This window comes from Theropithecus gelada, chromosome 11 (genome assembly GCF_003255815.1).
Source record: "Theropithecus gelada isolate Dixy chromosome 11, Tgel_1.0, whole genome shotgun sequence".
In the NCBI taxonomy this organism is placed as follows: Eukaryota; Metazoa; Chordata; class Mammalia; order Primates; family Cercopithecidae; genus Theropithecus; species Theropithecus gelada.
The window spans coordinates 125,298,225-125,319,664 of NC_037679.1; the positions used below are offsets into that span (position 1 = coordinate 125,298,225).

General features: G+C 39.3%; 1 protein-coding gene across 4 annotated transcripts in view; it reads right to left on the reverse strand.

Annotated features, from left to right (window-relative positions):
- The window catches only part of DENND5B (DENN domain containing 5B), a 203,312-nt gene that overhangs the window by 106,773 nt on the left and 75,099 nt on the right, over positions 1 to 21,440 (reverse strand). The window contains exons 1-3 of one of the 4 annotated variants that reach the window (XM_025401851.1): positions 7,343 to 7,603; positions 6,716 to 6,781; positions 2,961 to 3,070 (exon numbers count right to left, since the gene is read on the reverse strand). In XM_025401851.1, the coding sequence (XP_025257636.1) occupies positions 2,961 to 3,070; positions 6,716 to 6,781; positions 7,343 to 7,508 (342 nt within the window). In that variant the 5' untranslated portion in view covers positions 7,509 to 7,603. Of the gene's footprint in view, positions 1 to 2,960; positions 3,071 to 6,715; positions 6,782 to 7,342; positions 7,604 to 21,440 lie in introns of those variants that run through there. The other 3 variants (XM_025401853.1, XM_025401852.1, XM_025401854.1) reach the window with 3 other exon arrangements.

Consider the following 21,440-nt stretch of genomic DNA (forward strand, 5'->3'; position numbering starts at 1 on the left):
AAAACTAAGTTATATAGTTTTTCTTTTGGGAAGGCAGCAAGGCAGATGAGAAAAAAAGTGAGCTAGAGAGTAAAAATGATCTGGATTTAACTTCTGAGTTCTGCCTAACTTTGGGCAAATTACTTACCCTTTGAAAATATCAGAATTCTCACTGGGTACATGTAAACATGTATGTGAAAATAACATACATAATGTACCCTAGCAGACATCTAGTCAATATTAATTTCCTTCTGTTAGATTATCAGGTTATAATGGAATCTTTTAACACTATCTTTAAAATACTCAAAAAGACGCCGGGCACAGTGGCTCATGCCTGTAATCTCAGTGCTTTGGGAGGCTGAAGCGGGTGGATCACTAGAGGTCAGGAGTACAAGACCAGCCTGGCCAACATAGCAAAACCCTGTCTCTACTAAAAATGCAAAAATGAGCCACGTGTGGTGGCATGTGCTCACAATACCAGCATTCTGGGAGGCTGAAGGAGGGCATATAATTTGAGGCCAAGAGTTCGAGACTAGCCTGGCCAACATGGTAAAACCCTGTCTCTAGTAAAAATACAAAAGAATAGCTGGGCATAGTGGTATGTGCCTGTAATCCCAGCTACTCAGGAGGCTGAGGCAGGAGAATTGCCTGAACCCAGGAGGTGGAGGTTGCAGTGAGCCAAGATTGTGCCACTGCACTCCAGCCTGGGCAACAGAGTGAGACTATCTCAAAAACAAAAACAAAAACAAAACAAAACAAAACAAAACACCTCAAAAAGAGCAATGGCTATCACTGTGTCTCAGTTCACCTTTAACCATTTCTGTTTTTTTTTTTTTTCCATTCTTATGTATATACCCAATTCATTTCTATATCTATCATGCCTGGTATCTCCTTACTTTGGGGCCCCCTGAATTATATAATCATAGAGTTTATGGACATCCAAAATATTATTCAGGCTTCTAAGAAGAGCCCTTTCTAAATAATCTGAAAACTATGACCTACTTTATTTCTAAGAACCTCTCAAGGAGACTGTCTGTCTGTCTGTCTGTCTGTCTGTCTGTCTGTCTATCTATCTATCTATCTATCTATCTATCTATCTACCTACTTACGTACCTATTTTGAGGCAGGGTCTTGCTATGGTGCCCATTCTGGTCTCAAACTCCTGGGCTCAAGCAATCACACTGCCTCAACCTCCTGAGTAGCTGCGATTATAGATGCACACCATCATGCAGGGATAAAAGAGACATTTAATCAGCACTGGTAACTCATTATGAGGCAGGAGAACAGGGTCTGGAGGCAGGGAACCTAAGGCCGATTCATGCTGACTTTCTAGAACTAAATCAAAAGGAAAACCCCGCCTTTCCATGCCCAAGTAGCAAAAGGACCAGTGGCTACTCCCTTTGTACTCTCCTCCCACCCTTTTTCTGCATGGCAGACTAAAAATTGAAAGTACCGGGCGCGGTGGCTCACGGCTGTAATCCCAGCACTTTGGGGGGCCGAGGCAGGTGGATCACGAGGTCAGGAGATCGAGACCATCCTGTGAATGGTGAAACCCCGTCTCTGTGAATGGTGAAACCCCGTCTCTACCAAAAATACAAAATAACAGCCGGGCGTGGTGGCAGGCGCCTGTAGTCCCAACTACTCAGGAGGCTGAGGCGGGAGAATGGCGTAAACCCTGGAGGCGGAGCTTGCAGTGAGCCGAGATCGCGCCACTGCACTCCAGCCTGGGCAACAGAGCGAGACGCCGTCTCAAAAAAAAAAAAAAAAAAAATTTAAAGTACCTCTGATCGTTCCCCTCCCACAACCAATCAGGATGGTAGGGGGCCAAATCTTCATTTGCACAAGAGTATAACTTCGTAACTTCACTTCAGTCTCTGATTGGTTGTATGTTTATGTAGGGTGTAGCTTTGCTTCAGCCTCTGACTGGTATCCTCCCACAACCAAACAGATTGATCGTGGGCCATTACTTCATTTACACAGAGTGTATACCAAGTAACCAATAGAAAATCTCTAGAGGGTACTTAAACCTCAGAAAAATCTGTAATGGGCTCTTGAGCTGCTTGCTCGGGCCTGCTCCCACCCTGTGGATTGTACCTTCATTTTGAATAAATCCCTGCTTTTGTTGCTTCATTCTTTCCTTGGTTTGTACGTTTTGTCCAATTTTTTGTTCAAGACGCCAAGAAGCTGGATGCCATTCACCGATAACAATTATACAAATTCAGATTTCTACTATATCTAAATAATACAATTAAGTTGCTTTTCATCTTAAATTGTCTGCAAAAATGACAAATTACAGGACTACCATACAACATTCCTTGAAATATGAAAACTGTAATCAGGCTGTTACCATCAGGCTCCTCTTAGGCTAATAAAGTAGTATCACTGTTTATCAAAGCTTCTATGTATTAATACAAATGCACAACACAGTTTAATAGTAGGAAACTAAAATGGGCTTTTAGGATCTACTGTATAAACTTATTAGCTATGGAAACTCTGGGCAAGTAACTTGCTTCTCTGAGCTTCTGCTTCCAGATCTTTAAACTGAGGACAATATCACATTTCTTTCTTTTTTTTTTTTTTGAGACAGAGTCTCACTCTGTCACCCAGGCTGGAGTGCAGTGGTGTGATCACACAACCTCCACCTCCTGGATTCAAGCAATTCTCCTGCCTCAGCCTCCCGAGTAGCTGGGATTACAGGCATGCGCCACCACACCCGGCTAATTTTGTATTTTCAGTAGAGACGGGGTTTCACTATGTTTGTCAGGCTGGTCTTGAACTCCTGACCTCAGGTGATCCACCCGCCTCAGCCTCCCAAAGTGCTGGGATTACAGGTGTGAGCCACTGCACCCGGCCTCACATTTCTTATAAAATCACTTAAAGAATAAATGAAATAAAGAATAAATTCAAAATACAGTCACTACCTTCATCTTAATAAAGTAAAAACAAGGCTAAAGAGAAAATGAGGGGGAAAAAACACATACCATGTTAACCGCATCTTGATCAAAAGGATTCCATTCTATATTCTGAGGATAATGGGCGAGAACTTTGGATTTGAATGTTCTTCTCAAAGGACTCTGGTCAAAATTTTCACCTACAACAAATAATTAATACATAGTTAATATCTAGAACTTTTCCAAAAGCATGTCATAGTTTTATATTTATTTTATAGACCTACTACTGACTGATAATGTTGAGATCTGATTCAATTTCTGCCTCTAACCATCTGACTTGTAAAATCCCAGTGGACAACTGAAAAACTTAACAACAGAGCAGCATTTAAAACTTCAGAATCTGAATTTTAAAATCCTGGTCACTCAACTGATACTAAAAATCAAAATATAGTAATATAATCATTGCTGTAACCTAATTATGGTCCACATTTCAGTGTGTGGTAATAAAAAAAACTATATGAAAACATTTACTTCAGAAAATAAATGTCTTGTATTAAACGAATCATATGTCTTATGATCCTAAAATTTTATACACACTTAGACCCCCATGCTATAGTGCTCAAAGGAGGCAATTTGGCTTGAGTTTCCACAAAAATCTCTGAGAAATGTGACTGCATATCCAGGATGCTAAGTAACAAAACTAACAGAATTACAAACATCATTGCTGAGTCATCCTGTTTAGTAGACAGAACACATTAAACATACTAACCTTTTAAAATAAATGAGCTACCCTAAGTTAAATTCATTATCTGGCAAAATTCTGGAAAGATAAAAGTAGGCTACATTTTAATTACATATAAGAAAATTCAGGCCAGGCACAGTAGCTCACGTCTGTAATCCCAGAACTTTGGGAGGCTGAGGTAGGAGGACTGCTTGAGCCCCGGAATTTAAAACCAGCCTGGGCAACATGGTGAGACACTGTTTCTTTTCTTTTTTTTTTAAAAAAATAAATTTTTGAAAAGTAAAAAATTGAAAATTCAATAATAGCTATCAGATTAGTTTTTTTAACCTCCTCAACCAGAGTAATTCCCTTAAGACCTATTATCCCGAAATGTTTCATGAAATATTTTAAGATAGATGGATCTGAAATTCTCAATGTCAAAAATCTGGGATCAAGGAACTAGAAGACCTTGCAGCAATTTTATTGTGTTCTGTGTTTTCCTACTTTTAGAGTTCTAATTAAGTACAAAATACTAGCTGTTACAGCAAAAGATAAATGTCACTTAACAGTATTTATACTATTAAAAATATCACAAAGCAATTTGATTTATGAGTTGTATTTGACTTCCAGTTAGACTCAGTTTCTATTTTGGGTAAAAATATGAAAAAAAAAAAAAAAAAGAAAGAAAGAAAAAACACCTTGGAATGCAAAACAGATCATAGAAGGAAGAAAAAGTCGCACTCAAAAATCTTGCTGGAGACTACAATATAAAATACATAGGAACTTTTTTGAACGAGGACACATAATTTAAGTATTTGCTGAGGCAACTAAACTACTATTTCTAATTGAAGTCCTTGGCTAATGATGATTATTTTATTTAGATTCCTCTGACTTATTTAGGCAAACATTTCATCTCTGTATTTTTCTACTCTATACTTCCATCTTCTAAGAGTTGAGAGCACTCATTTCTAGAAGAGAAATTGTCAAAGATATCCCTAAGTAGAGTTTATCAATTTTTGCACCATGCTTCCAGAGTATGTAAGCATCAAAAAGTCAGCAGAGGAATGTGAAACTGTCCATGAGAGTCAATGTGGGCAAAGAACAGATTCAGGGCTCAGAACTGATTTTAGGAAGAGTCCATGATGTTTTTAAGCTGATGCTACATTTTCCTGTGAACACTAAGAAATTTTAAATTACTCACTTCTTCAGTAAAAAAGTTACTTGGCCAGAATATGGTGGCTCATGCCTGTAATCCCAGCACTTTGGGAGGCTGAGGTGGGCAGATCACTTGAGCCCAGGAATTTGAGACCAGCCTGGGCAACACAGTGAAACCTCATCTCGAAAGAAAGGAAAGTAAGGGGGAGGGTGGAGGCTGGAGGGTGAGAAGGAAGGAAGGAAGGAAGGAAGGGAGGGAGGGAGGGAGGGAGGGAGCGAGGGAGGACGGACAGAGGGAGGGAGGACAGAGGGAGGGAGGAAGGGGAAGGGAAGGGAAAAGGGAGAGAGAGAGAGAGTAAAGAAAGGAAAAGAAAAGAAAGATTTTTAAAAGTTACTTTTCATTTACTTTAGAGAAAAAACCAAAATTCTTCCTAGTTATAAAGTCTATGCTGCTGATTGTGCACTGACAAAGCAACAGCGTATCTTCATGGTATACAGCCATCGAGAAACCCTCTCCTTCACCTACCCTCTAACACCAAAAATACTTGCTTTTATTATCCATAAATGTAAATAAAATATGAAATACTGCAGAAGCAGAAGAAACATGACATAACCTATCATATAACTCCTTGTAACACTTACCTTTTAATTCAGTTCTGCCTGTGTATAGTTAAAATAACATTATCTTCATTCATGTATCAAGTTAGTAATGGAACAGGAGATATATCAGAAAGGTCATGAAAGTGCCATTCTCAATATAATTGTTCTATTAACTAAGGAACATTGCACCTTCTTGAGGCACAAATAATCCACTAGAAGGAAACCACTTCCAGAAAGAAATAATGTTACAAAAACAAAAAAAGCCACAAAACAGTAACAAATGTAACAAAAGAAAAGCAAAACCACCACCATTCCACTTATTAGATTGCTTAAAAAAGGGATAACAGGAAAGATCATTGCTATATATACACAGCTGTCTTGGCAAATATGATTTGGAAGGATATTAGAGGAAGAACCAATTATTTTGAAATTCTGGTATCACTGTTAAGAATTTAGAAATGGTCCGGCCACAGGGGCTCATGCCTGTAATCCTAGCACTTTGGGAGGCTGAGGCGGGTGAATCACTTGAGGTCAGGAGTTCGAAACCAGCCTGGCCAATGTGCCAAAATCCTGTCTCTACTAAAAATACAAAAATTAGCCAAGCATAGTGGCATGCAACTGTAATCCCAGCTACTCAGGAGGCTGAGGCAGGAGAATCAGTTGAATCCAGGAGGAGGGGGTTGCAGTGAGCCAAGATCACACCACTGCACTCCAGCCTGGGTGACACAGTGAGACTCCATCCCCCCCAAAAAAAAGAATTTAGAAATGACTGGATGCAGCTATTCCTACCAGCACCAGCCAAAATAAGAGAATCTTGGTAATGACTTTTGGGGATGAGAGATGGGGGAACAACCTATACTTCTCATTTTAAACACATGTTTCATAAAGCTCTAACTTAGAATTTACTGCTGGGGTGGGGGGAACACACACACAGGAGAATAACTAAGTCTAAGAATTTGGATTCCCAGGAAATGAAAATTACATATGCATCCTGTACTTAAAATTTACCTTTTAAATATTATCTTAAAACAAACAAGGACTATAAATTTGTACAACTACCACAGCTACATATCAGCTTAACTCCAAGTAATACTGCCAAATAACCTCCTACTAAATTGAAGCTTTTCCTCCTAAGAAAGTAGGAAATATCTGCCAAGAGAGCTTAAAGGCTACTGAATACATGTTTTCAAGGCTTGAAGCAAATGAGGTCTTTATGAAAATTAAGATGCAGATGAGAGAAGAGAAACATAAAATAACATCTGTAAGTCTGACCAAGCAAAACTGAATAAAGAAACATTTACAATGGGCTTGGGGTCACTTAAAACAATGATTTATAACAGCCCATCCTTGTTTTTAATTTTATTTTTACCTGAAGTCGTATTTGCAGCATCTTGGCTCTTGCCATGACGATCTGCTTCTAGCCATTGGTACAAAACTACATAATGTAACAGAAACAAAAAAGCTTTATGAACAAATAAAAACAAACAAACAAAAAGCAAAAATGACTTTGAAGAATGGAAAATGAGAATAAATAATTAACCAAAAGCAGTTAAACAGGAGACATTAACATCAGAGTGTAGCTTAACACCAATGGAATGTAACTGATAAGGGGTTAGTAATGAAAGCAAAGAGAACAGGTAATTTTAACAAAATAAGTGAAATGCTATTAAATATCTGTTAACACATTCTCTTCTTAATGCTTATTTAAAGAGGAATATTAGGAGAAAGCTAATGCTTCTATCGTCAGTTATCACACAAGTTGAATATCCCTTATCCAAAATGCTTAGGACCAAGAAGGGTTTTGGATTTCTGATTGTATCAGATTTTGAAACATTTGCATTATATTTACAGGTTGAGCATCCTTGATTCGAAAATCGGAATACTGGCACTCAAAAAGATCAAATTTTTGAGCATTTTATATCTCAGATTTTTGGATTAGGAATGCTCAACATAAAAAGTATGACAGTAAGACTAAATGACCAACTTTAAAAATTACATCCTGGTTGGGCATGTTGGCTCACAACTGTAATCTCAGTACTTTGGGAAGCTGAGGCAGGTGGATTGCTTGAGGTCAGGAGTTTGAGACCAGCCTGATCAACATGGTGAAACCTCATCTCTACTAAAAATACAAAAATTAGCTGGGCATGGTGGTGGGTGCCCATAATCCCAGCTACTCAGGAAGGCCAGGCAGGAGGATTACTTGAACCCAAGAGGCGGAGGTTGTAATGAGCTGAGATCATGCCACTCGCACTCCAGCCTGGGTGACAGTGAGACTGTCTCAAAAAAAAAAAAAAAAAAAAAAATTACATCCCAACCACTGCATATTGACTAGAATGGCTTAAGTCCCAAAAGCTGACTCTACCAAATATTGACAAGGATATGAAGTGTCAGTAATTCTCATTCACTGCTGATGAGAATGTAAAATTGTACGGCCACTTTGGAAGAGAGTTTGGCAATTCCTTACAAAGTTAAACAGTCATATCACATAATCCCACAACTCCAGTCTAATCATGAGAAAAACAACAAATTCCAAGAGGAGTAACCTATAGTATATCTGTTAAGTACTCATCAAAACTATCAAGGACAACAAAAGCAATGAAAGTCTGAGATTCTGTCATGGCCAAAAGGAGCCTAAGTAGACATGACAATTTATGTGGATCGGATACTTCAACAGAAAAAAGACTGATATGATTTGGCTGTGTCCTCATCCAAATCTCATCTTGAATTGTAGTTCCCATAATCCCCACACATCGTGGGAGGGACCCAGTGAGAAGTAATTGCATCATGGGGGTGGCTGTTCTTGGGACAGTGAGTTCTCAAAAAATCTGATGGTTTTATAAGGGGCTTTCCCCCACTTCACTCTGCACTTCTCCTTGCTGCTGCCATATGAAGAAGGATGTGTTTCCTTCCCCTTCCACCACAATTGTAAGTTTCCTGAGGTCTCCCCAGCCCTATAGAACTGTGAGTCAATTCAACCTCTTTCTTTTATAAATTGCCCAGTCTCAAGTAAGTATACCTTTATCAGCAGCATGAGAACAGACTAATACAAGAACATTAAGTAAAAACTAAAGAAATCTAAATAGAGGCCGGGTGCAATGGCTCACGCCTGTAATCCCAACACTTTGGGAGGCCGAGGCGGATGGATCACCTGAAGTCAGGAGTTCAAGACCAGCCTGGCCAACATGGCAAAACCCCATCTCCACTAAAAATACAAAATTAGCCAGGCATAGTGGTGCATGCCTGTAGTCCCAGCTACTTGGGAGGCTGAGGCAGGAGAATCGCCTGAACCCAGGAGGCGGAGGTTGCAGTGAGCCGAGATCGCGCCATTGCACTCCAGCTTGGGCGACAAGAGCAAAACTCCATCTCAAAAAAAAAAAAAGAAAAAAAGAAATCTAAATAGAGTGTAGACTTTAGTCAGCAATAATGTATCAATATTTATTCACTAACTATAACTAATGTACCATACTACTACAAGAGGTTAATGATAGGTGAAATTGTGTGTGTGGAGTGAGGCAAGTATATGGGAACTCTATTCTTAATTTTTCTGTAAATATAAAAACAACTTTATTTTAGAAATTACATTCCAATATTTAAAGTAAAAACACCAGCAACATTATATCCAATCTTATAAGTAATCTACCTTTTATAAATCATGTTTATCAATGCAAACATAAGCTGAAATTTGCTTTATACTGATATCCCATTTAATCAATAATATTCCTAAGCATAATTATGAAATGTCAACTCTTGGAGGAAAGTTTATTACTGTAATGACACAGGCTGTAACTTAGCAGCTTTGAAGGGTGTTAAAACTTCTGAATGTCTTTTATCGTACTCAGATGTCTACAACTTTCAGACATCTTTAAAGAGATGTCAGAGTCTTTCTTTTAAATAGTCAATAATGATAATGTAGGGTACCAATGGCCAAGAGAGCTTGCTATCCACACCCCAACGTTTGATGATCCAAGGACAGCAACAAATACTAAGCTTCTATGCTGGGGGGCTACTTACCCACAGATACTGTGAGAATTGAATATCCCAAACAAGGTTTACAGAAACTTTCCATGCTCTCCCCTCAACAAAAACAACAACAAAGGGCTGAGAAAGCTGCCTACAGAACTCCTGAACTGGAATAAAAAAGGAACCGATTTATTACAAACATCTAAGAGAATCCTGAAATCATCAAAGTGGTTACTTAGATCTCTAAGGAACAGCCAGGGCTGTGAACTGACGTCCATGGTCATGGATAGATAGCTGAAAGACCTCTGAGCAGACAAACACCCAAGTCCTTGGTTAAGGGTGCCCCAGAGGGCACAGAAGTCAGCACCCTCCTCCAGAGACACACTTCTGGGAGGCAAACAATTGTTACAAATGGGACTAGCATGAAAGAATTCAAGAAGTAGACCTCAATAATTAAATATATACTACAGGTATTTCTCTTCTCTTTAGTTTACAGGGATAACAGCAACTCATTAGAGGAGGAGAGAGGGCAATTATATCATGACACAAAAATCTTCCCATTAGGAAAAGCAAGCATGAGCTTTACAACTGACAGTGAAGGCTGGGTGCAGTGGCTCACGCCTGTAATCCTAGCACTTTGGGAGGTGGAGGTGGGCAGATCGCTTGAGTTCAGGAGTTTGAGAACAGCCTAGGCAACATGGTAAAACCCTGTCTCTACAAAAACCATAAAAATTAGCTGGGCATGGTGGCAAGCACCTGCAGTCCCGGCTACTCAGAAGGCTGAGGTAGCAGGCTGGCTTGAACCCAGGAAGTGGAGGCTGCAGTGAGCTGTGATCCACTCCAGCCTGCGCAACAGGGCCAAACTCTGTGTCAAAACAAACAATTGACACTGAAAATCACTTCCACAAAATGAGATGCAAAGTAGGGAAACAAATCCATTAACTGCTCTAACAATTTTGCCCAGCTCCTATCTTAAGCCTAGATTTTCCCCTGATTAAGGTAGAAACTCTTGGCTATGTTCAGGTCATCACTAGGAATATTTACCAATAGTTCCAATTACTTCGTATAGCCCTCGTTTCTAGTTTTACCAGAGAAGTTTATCATGTTTGCTTTCATGTTTCATTGATAAAATCATAGTCTGTTTCTAACCAGAGACTCTCCACAAAACAAAGCTAAGTCTCACACTATTTCCCTCTCTTCCTGTCCTGACAGGTAACCCCAGAAGCCTAGTTTTAAAGAAAATCATTAATAAAATGAGACATGAAAGCTATTCCAGGTCACTTTAACCAGTTATATAAAGAACGACACATAAGCAAAAATCATTTTAATAGATTTACATATTCAAATATTTCATCCTTGCCTCTAGATTACCAAAGTCCAATTAACTTCAGTTTAAATAATTCAGAGAATTTCCGGTGAAATAAGTGCATTTGATTCAAGAACACTATAATGTAAATCACCATTTATATAAAGTTTGGACTTTAAAGTCTACTTTATAGGACATATATTTTAAAAGATAATGTATAATTAAAAAAGAAGTGTGACTAATTTTTTAACTTAACATACTAGAATGTACATGGGCAGCTGTGGAAATACTGAACTCCCAAAATTTCTCACTCTCCATAAAATACATGAAATATATCATAGCACAAAAGGTCTGCTACTATGAATGTAGATGATGTTAGAATGCCAAGAACACATCTCTCTTCACTACAGAAACATGAGATCTGGCCTTCCAGTTGCTTCATGCTTCCTCTCAGTTGGCAGTGGAAATAGGGACCCCATCCCCAGCTCAAAGCTACTGGCAGAGAGTTCTGTAGCATGTTTGTGGGGTTGTAAGTGAAGAGGAAATTTTGAGATTTATGAATCTTGGGGGCTATTTTTCAGCCTGATCATCACGGTTAAATATTTCTTCACTCACTTTCCTCCCTAAACCTTCCCACTAGGAGGGCCCCAGTTCCCTCCTGCACTATCCACTTCCATCATAGCCTGTTTGTAACCAGAGACTTTCTCCAAAAACAAAGCTAAGCCTCACACTATTTCCCTCTCTTCCTGCCCTGACAGGTAACCCCAGGAGCCTAGAAGTCTTAAAGAAAATCTGCTTCTGGGTGGGGGTCAAATGACTAGTTCTTGCCCGTGAAATGTGGGCAGCAATGACATCATTTCCAGGTCAAGGCACACAATCTATATTTCCCCAGCCATCTATCAGCTAAACGCAAAGGAGGCCTTAAAAGATGGAAAGTTCCCGAAGTGGAAGAAAGTTGAGCCACTAAATGTCTCTGTGAAGTAGAGGGCCTCCCACCTTGGCCTACATTACACTAAACGTGAATGAGAAAAACTTGTATTGCCTCATGCCACTGAAGCATTATGGGGTTGTTATTACAGCAGTTAGCTATTTATGTGTTTATTAGCCTGAGTTTTTATTCGTGTTAGTTTTGACCTTCTGTCTATAATACTAACCCCTGACTATATCATACCTTCTATTGGTAACCTCTCTACATTGCTTGTTACATGTTTAAATACATGAGTACAGTTCTCCAAGTATAAGGACAGAATTTGCCTTTTTTTTTTTTTTTTAAGACAGAGTCTTACTCTGTCACCCAGGCTAGAGTGTAAGGTTGAGATCTTGGCTCATTGCAACCTCTGCCTCCTGGGTTCAAGCGATTCTCCTGCCTCAGTCTCCCAAGCAGTTGGGACTACAGGCACGCTACCATGCCCAGCTAATTTTTGAGACCAGGCTGGTCTCAAACTCCTGACCTCAGGTGATCTGCCCACCTCAGCCCCCCAAAGTGCTGGGATTACAGGCATGAGCCACCATGCCCAGCCCAGAATTTGCCCATTTTTAATGCATGTTCTCTACTTTTCTTTTTTTTTTTTTTTTTTTTTTTTTTTGAGACGGAGTCTCGCCCAGGCTGGAGTGCAGTGGCCGGATCTCTGCTCACTGCAAGCTCCGCCTCCCGGGTTCACGCCATTCTCCGGCCTCAGCCTCCCGAGTAGCTGGGACTACAGGCGCCCGCCATCTCGCCCGGCTATTTTTTGTATTTCTTAGTAGAGACGGGGTTTCACTGTGTTCGCCAGGATGGTCTCGATCTCCTGACCTCGTGATCCGCCCATCTCGGCCTCCCAAAGTGCTGGGATTACAGGCTTGAGCCACCGCGCCCGGCCATGTTCTCTACTTTTCATAGAAAAAGCCATATATCCTACTAAGCTACTTATGAAGACCACAGGTTCTAGCCCATGACAAGCTTGTTATCCTTTCTAAACACACAACCCCCAAATCTAGTCAGCAAACTTGAAGGTCTAGGGTGATGGTCACGTAAGGAATCAAACAAAAGAATCTTGGAGGGGTCTCTGCAAATTCAATGACCCGACTGAGGATTTCAACAATACAGAAACTTAAATCCTGGTAATATTAAAGTTTATTTTAATTAATTAATTTTTTTTTTTGAGACACGGTCTCACTCTGTTGTTGTCCAGGCTGGAGTTCAGTGGCATGATCATGGCTTACTGTGGCTTGGACCTCCCAGGCTCAAGTGATTCTCCCACCTCAGCCTCCCACATGGCTGAGACTACAGGCATATACCCTCATGCCTGATTAATTTTTAAAACATTTTTGTAGAGGCAGGGTTTCGCCACATTGCCCATGCTGGTCTTGAACCACTGGGCTCAAGTGATCTGCCCACCTCAGCCTCCCAAAGTGCTGGAATTATAGGCATGAGCCACCTTGCCTAGCCTTAGTTAAGATTTCAGTAAGAGTACATCAACATCAATCCAGTAAGCTTTGAGTTTTTAAGACATTCACAATATCTTTCCTCTTGATTACATCAAAATTAAAGAGCCATGTTATATTTAGCTAACACTAAATATACTTTCTCTTTTTAATTTATTATTATTATTATTATTATTTTTTAAAGGCTAGTCAAGTGAAGCAGTGTGAGTGGAGAAGGAACAAAGAAATCTGTAACTGATTGTGATGAATTAGTTATCAACACCTCTGCACTCGGACCAGCCTAAATACACTTGCAATTACTAAAATTTATTCACTGAAAACCAAAAGTTCACAACACAGTTATTCTGTTTCAATCTCAACTGAGTATACTGCAATCCGATTCTCTCATTAGCCACCCAAAGTTAGCACAGACCCCACAAGTAAAAGGGTATGCTCTCAAATAAGAGTGCCCTTATTTCAGACACCAGTCACACTTTGGAAGTCCCAGGCTACCTGCACTTCTAACAGGCTGGCTATAAATTTGAGTTTCCACAAGCCCCTCAGGTATGCTAAATTCACTAGAGCTTGCAGAACTCAGGACAGTGCTACATTTACAATTACAGTTTTCTTACAAAGGACACAAATCAGAAGGACCAATCAAATGAAGAGATATATAGGGTGAGATCAAGAAGAGAATGCAGAGTTTCCATGCCTTCTTCTTGTGGAAAAAGGGCATGTCACCTGCTTTCCCCTGCGCATACATCAATGTGTTCACCAACCAGGAAGCTCCACCAAATCTCAATGTCCAGAGTTTTTGCTGGCTTTACTACATACGCACGACTGATTAAATCATTGGCTACATGACTAAGCTGAATCTCCAACTCTTTTCCCTCTCCAGAGGCCAGGTTGGTTCAGAGTCCCAACCACACAGTTGGTCCTTCCAGAGACAGCTCCTATCCTGAAGCTATCCAGGGGCCCATCATTAGTTACCTGATTAGCATAACAATCCCATGGTCACTCAGGAAATTCCAAGGGTTTGAGAAGTTCAGGAAACATGGACAAAGATCAGACAAATTTTCTTTTTTTTTAAAGACAGGCTGCAGAGCAGTAGTGCGATCATAGCTTAGCAGCCTCAAACTCCCACCTCAGCCTTCCTTGTAGCTAGGACTACAGGTGCACGCCACCATACCCAGACGAGTTATTTTTATTTTTCATGGAGACAGAAAAATAAAAGTGTTTCTTGGCCTCACTCCTGGCCTCAAGTGATCCTGCCTGGGCCTCCCAAAGCACTGGCATTAAAATAATTTGCCACTGCACCTGGCCAAATTATTATACAACAGTTTTAGGCACTGTGCAGCTTACCACCAATCAAAGAACATGACAGTAGATTATATACTTGCAAAAATAACCTTAGCAATAAATTCAAGATCTAGAGTTCTCTGATAATAAGGAATAAACAAAGTTTTTGATCCTACCCCATATCTGTCATACTAATAATAAAATCTGAAGTGAGAAAACAATTTTAAAAAGTAATTTAAGTATTGTAACTGCTATCATGAAACTCTAAGAGGAAAGAGCCCATAATTTTTAGATTAATAAATGTCATGTGCTTGCCAGTGCTTAGTAAATAATTTTTATTATTCTGAAGAACATCTAAGTGATTTGCAAATAATACATACAGCCAAGAAAACAAGGTTCTAGTTCTGGCTGAATACGCTGGTCTAGTAGCCTAGTGCAAATCACAATGTCTTTTAGCAAGGGTTTTCTCTTATATAAAACATTATTTTATTACTAAATTAGAAACACATTATTAATTATTCTTAAGTATCTACCTTCTACGGAAATTTTTTATCCAATGTATTTCTGGGAAAGCATATTATTATCCATGTCACATTTTATTATACAGTATAAAACAAATCTTTCCCCGTTACTAAAGAACATATTCTTTGCTAAAGAGACACCAACACAGCCACACTTTGCCCTCCGGAACAAAACAAAGTAACTCAACATTAAAAAACTTATGGCTGACAAGTAACAGTACGGAGCAACACTGCTAAGGTGATTCCAACAAACTTTCCTGAGGTATGTCTCAAAGAAGCAGTCATCTGGTCAGAGGTAAAGCAGACCTTTCCCTCCATTTCCATTAACTACTTTTGTTGCCAATACATGCTATCACCAAAAAAATTTCTATAAGAAGTCAAAAACACAAGGAACTCAGTTAAGCTTACATAGGGATATCAGTGATTTACACAAAAATACCACTTTCTTCCTCCTACATTAGAAATCAACAGTTCTCTAAAAGAAAGATATAAATTACAAGGTAGAGAAGGGGGTACATTTGTTCTACTAATGTAAAACATCACATTAGTCAATGCAGTCTTTTAGTAAATAGACTATCCTGTTTCATGGTCTATGAAATTATCCTAACATGAGCAAACTGAGCTAAATATGTTAGAAACAAGACTCACTGGAAAAGATAATCTTCCTGCAAGAATCAAACAGAAGTCTCATTATTCTAACAATTAACTGAAGTTGTTAGTAGCTTAAAATGGTTCAGTTGATGTGATTTTTGCTAAACAGAAACAGTTATCTGAGTCTCTGCATTAGTGTGTGGCCTTTTATCTAAAGGCCTTCAAGGCCCTCCCCTACTATGTTTGGTGTTAGAAGATCCAGATTTTAAAATAGTATTGAGGTTCTGCACAGACTGAAAATCATGCGTCACATATATCAGGAGGAGAACAATGACCTACAAGATGACAAAGACCCTCCCAGTTCTATAAGAGACTGTGATTCTCAAAGCTACTACCCAATGTACTTTTTTGAAATAGAAAGAAAAAAGTCAAGTCACCTTTGGGGCGGGGGGCGAGGTGTGAGCCATTTTAACCACTTTTTGAAGTTCGCAAAATTATCATAAAACAAAGCAACCAAAAAGAAAAGAAGTGAGGTGAAGGGAGCAGAATTTTCCTCTTCTCCGTGGGAAAAACAAAGTCTTCCTTCCTCCCTCCATCAGAAAAACATAAAAAGAAAATCCTCAAGATGATCCCCAGACCTGAGTTTCAATTCATGACTTTTACTATACAGCAAGAATCTCCACTTGCTGTCTCAGACTCAGCAGTCTCAACATCAATGTTTCCACAACTGAGCTCATTTTTCCCCTCAAAGCTTTTCCTCTGTTGACAGTGCCACAATTCATGTAGCCATCTAAGCATTATTATCCACTTATTCATCCCTAAAGAGGAGTTGATTTGGCCAAGTGTGGCGGCTCACACCTATAATCCCAACACTTTGGCAGGCTGAGGCATTCTAAGGGGAGAGACCCATAGTTTTGCATGCCTATAGGCCTAGCTACTTGGGAGGCTGAGGCAGGAGGACCGCTTGAGCCCAGGAGTTAAGAGGTTACAGTGAGTTATGATTGTGCCACTGAATTGCAGCCTAGGTGACACAGCCAAGACCCTTTCTCAAAATAAATAAATAAATAAATAAATAAATAAATAAAAATAATTTTTAAAAACTATTGTTGTTTTAAGTGGCTAAATTTTGAGATGGTTTATTATGTAACAATAAATAACTGGAAAAAATAGTGAACAAAATATCCAAAAAAATCCTTGCTCTCACAGTTTACATTCTGAGAAGGGAGACAATAAGTATAATAAATTATATAGTATTGCTGGAAGAAGAAAAGTGCAGTAGAAAGTTAAAAAAGAATAAAGTGAGGAAAGCTGGCAGTACACAGTACAAGTTGCAGTATTAAGTAGGACGATCAAGTTGGCCCTCATTGAGAAGATGATGTTTGAGCAAACTTGGAGACAGAGAATTAATCTTACCTCCTTGGGAAAATCAACGTGAACTAAGATACCAGTCTCACAAATTCAGTCCCTGCCAACTAAGGTCCAGACTCCTTAGACAGCATTTGAGGACCACCATGATCTAGCCAAACCTACTTTTCCAGCTTTAGTTTCTAAGGCTCCTGCACTTGAGCTATGCCAAATGACGCAGGGTTCCCTTTTAAGTACGATATCCGATGGGTCCTTGCTAGAATTCATGTGTCTGAAACATCTTCTCCCCTGTAATAATATTCTGTTGCCTCAAGTTATTATGCCAAATTTAGCAGCTTAACACACCCACATTTATTATTTCACATTTTCCATGAGCCAGAAGTCTGGCACAGCGTGGCTCAGCTGATTCCTTTACTCTAAGTCTGACAATACTGACACCATCCTGTTGATAGGGCTGCATTCCTTTCTGGAGGCTTTGAAGAAGAATCCACTTTCTTTATTCTTTTTTTTTTTTTTTTTTTTTTTGAGATGGAGTCTCGCTCTGTCACCCAGGCTGGAGTACAATGGCACAATCTCAGCTCACTGCAACCTCTGCCTCCTGGGTTCAAGCAATTCTCCTGCCTCAGCCTCCCCGGGAGCTGGGACTACAGGCGCCCACCACCACACCCAGCTAAAGAATCCATTTTCAAACACACTGAGGTTATGGGCGGAATTCAGTTCCTTGTGGTTGTAGAGCTAAGGTCCCCATTTCCTTGCAAGCTGTTAGCCAGGTGCCCTTCACACCTAAGATCTCTCTTTGGTCCTTGCATGTGACACCCAATATCTCAGATCGAACCATCTCGTACTTGAAATCTAATTTTTTCTCTCTTCTGCAGCAGCTAGCTGAGTTTTCTGCTTTTAAGGACTCGTGATTATACTGGACACACGTGGATAATTCAAGCAACTCTCCCTATTTTAGGGTCGGCTAATTAGTAACCTTAATTAAATCTGTAAAATTCCTTAACAGCAGAACCTAGACTGCTCTTTAACTGAATACCCAGAAGACAATGTTTGGGAATACTTTTAAAATTCTGCCTACCACACCCCTCCTTCCATGTCTGCCTATTAGGCTCCTGCACATCTTTAAGAATTCTACTCAGGGCTTCCTTGATGTTTTGGCCAGGCGTGGTGGCTCATGCCTGTAATCCTAACGCTTTGGGAGGTCAAGACAGGGGTAATCACTTGAGCCCAGGAGTATGAGACCAGCCTGGTCAACACAGTGAGACCCCATCTCTGCAAACTTAAAAAAAAAAAATTAGCTCAGCATGGTGGCAAGCACCTGTAGTCCCAGCTACTCAGGAGGCTGAGGTAGGAGGATCTCTCGAGCCCTGGAGTTCGAGGCTGCAGTGAGCTGTGACTGCACCACTGTACTCCAGCCTGCAGGCAGACCCTGTCTCAAAAAAAAAAAAAAAAAAAAAAGATTCTATTCAGAAGCGCCCTCCTGGGGAAAGCTTTCTTGACCTGTCCAGAAGAAAGGAGTTTCTTCCGTAATACTACAAAATCTACAAATTAGAACAGATTTTTATGGTCCAATATTTTTAAAATTCCATATCTTAATTTTTAAATGAACCACTATCGTATAAACACTGTACTAAACAAATATTAATTGATGTGTTAAAATAAAAATTTTTCTCAACAGTAAAGTTCGAGATAAAGCATTTATCTTCCTTTCTTGGTTATCTTATAATACGTGAATATGATGTCTCTTTTTTTTTGTTTGTTTGTTTTTTTGGGAGACAGCACTGTGAAGTTCTTGGAACTTTGTTCTCATAATTGCTATGGCATATTGCTGTCTGCTTACCATATTACATTAACACTGTTAAATTCTATCTTCCCCTTTAGAAATTGAGCTCTTCAACATATTACTCACCCTTACATCCTCAACACCTACTTAATATTGTGCCTGGCAGTAAAAATGTTTGTTGAGTAAATGAATAGATGAATAAAAATTGTACTCTTAGGTCTGAATTATATACTCCAAAATTTTTAAGACACTTATTTAAAATATTGGTAGCTTTAAAAATGATTCATTTCAAAGCCTTGACTACATAAACTAAAATATAATTTAAGAAATAAAAACATCCCCTCCACTATCTTTTTGTTTGTTTTGAGACAGAGACTTGCTCTGTTGCCCAGGTTGGAGTACAGTGCTTGGCTCACTGCAACCTCTGCCTCCTGGGTTCAAGCGATTCTCCTGCCTCAGTCTCCTGAGTAGCTGGGATTACAGGCACGTGCCACCACGCCCGGCTAATTTTTGTATTTTTAGTGGAGACGGGGTTTCACCATGTTAATCAGGCTGGTCTCGAACTCCTAATCTCATGATCTGCCCGCCTTGGCCTCCCAAAGTGTTGGGATTACAGGCGTGAGCCACTGCACCAGCCTCCACTGCCCTTTTCTTTGACATAGGTCTTGATCTGTGACCCAGGCTGGCGTGTGGTGGTACAACCACGGTTCACTGTAGCTTGGACCTCATGGGCTTGTTAAGCGACCCTTGCACCTCAGCCTCCAGAGTAGCTGGGATTACAGGCACACACCAACACACTCCCTGGTTATTATTATTATTATTATTATTTTAATTTTTAATAGAGATAAGGTCTTGCTATGTTGCCCAGGCTAGTCTCAAACTCTTGGGCTCAAGGGATCCTCCTGCCTTGGCCTCTCAAAGTGCTGGGATTAGAGGCATGAGCCACTGCACTCAGCCCATTTTCTTTAGAACATTTTAGTCCTTTAATAATGTGTTGATTTGTAAATTAAAATTTGATACCTACCTTATTTCAAACATAGAGATATTATTATTGTACTGTATATCCATCATGGTGTCACATAATCAAAATTTCATTAACCTTTGCTTTGAATCCTAGATTTCATGGTTATCTTTTTTCTTCAGCTTTGTATTGGTCAAACTCATTTCATTGTTTTAAGAAACTTTTTAAAAAGTAAATTTAATTTTTAGAATGGTTTTAGATTTACAGAAAAATAGGGAAAATAGTAGAGTTCCCATATACCCTAAACCAGTTTCTCCTAATAGTAACATCTTACATAAGTATAATACATTTATTAAAATTAATGACTAGTATTTGGTACATTATTAGCAAAAGTCGAAACTTTATCTAGATTTTCTGAGTTTTTACCTAAGATCCTTTTTGTATTCAAGAATCTCATCCAAACTACCACATTACATTTAGCAGTTAAGCCTCCCTAAGTTCCTCTTGGCTATGACAGTTTCTCAGATATTCCTTGTTTTAGATGACCTTGATAGTTTTGAGTAGTATTGGTCAGGTATTTTGTAGAAGGTCCCTCAACTGGGATTTGTCTGATGTTTTTCTCACGATTACACTGGGTTTATAGGTTTGGGGAAGACCACACAGGTAAAGTGCCATTTTCATCACTTAATATCAATGGTTCATACTGTCAATGTGACATCACGGTTGATGTTAACCTTCATCACTTGGCTAAGACAGTGTTTTTCAGGCTTCTCCACAGTAAAGTTTTTTTCTCTCCTTTTCTATATTGCATTCTTCAGATGGAAGTCACTCTACCCAACCCACATTTTAGGAATAGAGAGTTATACTTCACCTCTTGAGGGTAAAGTATGTATCTACTTCAATCATTTGGAATTCTTCTGTAAGGGAGACTTGTCTCTTCTCCCCCATTTTCTAATTTATCTGATCATTTATTTACATCAGTATGGACTCATGCATATTTATTTTATATTTTGAGTCATGACAGACTTTTATTTTTCTGCTCAGTATGTTCCAGTTTTGGCCATTAACAACTCTTTTATTTGGCTCCTATGCCCGTTTGATGCACCCCCATCTATGTGTTGTGTGGCTTCTTTGTTCTTTTTTGGGTTTTTGAGCACTTCCTTAATTGCCAGCAGTATAAGGCTCATCTTTCTTGGCCCATTTCTAGAAATCAGTCATTTCTCCAAGGACCCCCTGCTCCTTTAATTGCAAAATGGTATTAGAAATTAAGATCTCTGGGGTGTCATTGCTTGTAAGCCCCTTGGATAACATTTTTTTTTTTTTTTTTTTTTTAAGAGACAGCATCTCACTCTGTCATCCAGGCTGGAATGCAGTAGCACAATCATTGTCCATGGTAACCTTGAACTCCTGGGCTTAATCAATCCTCCTGTCTCTGCATCCCAAGTAACTAGGATTATAGGAATGTACCACCACACCTGGCTAATCTTTTAAAAAAAATTTTGTAGAGCGAGACAGAGTGTCACTGTGTTGCCCAAGCTGGTCTCAAACTCCTGAGCTCAAGCCATCCTCCCACTTCAGCCTCCCAAAGTGCTGTGATTACAGGTATGAGCCACTACACAAAGCCAGGATAACTTATTTTTACTTCTTACCTAAATATGCAGAAATAGGGGAAGGTTGGAAATACCAGTTTATAAATAAAATGTTTAAATCTTTTATAACAATAAGAGTAATAGGTTGTATCATATAGTCAAGGTTTGTAGTAGGCTATGCTATCTAGTTTTATGTAAGTACACTCCATGATGTCTGCACAATAACAGTATCTCTTAATAGTGCTTTTCTCAGAATGTATCCTCATCATTAGGCGTATGAGAATAAATAAATAATTATGAACATGGGCTAGTTGAA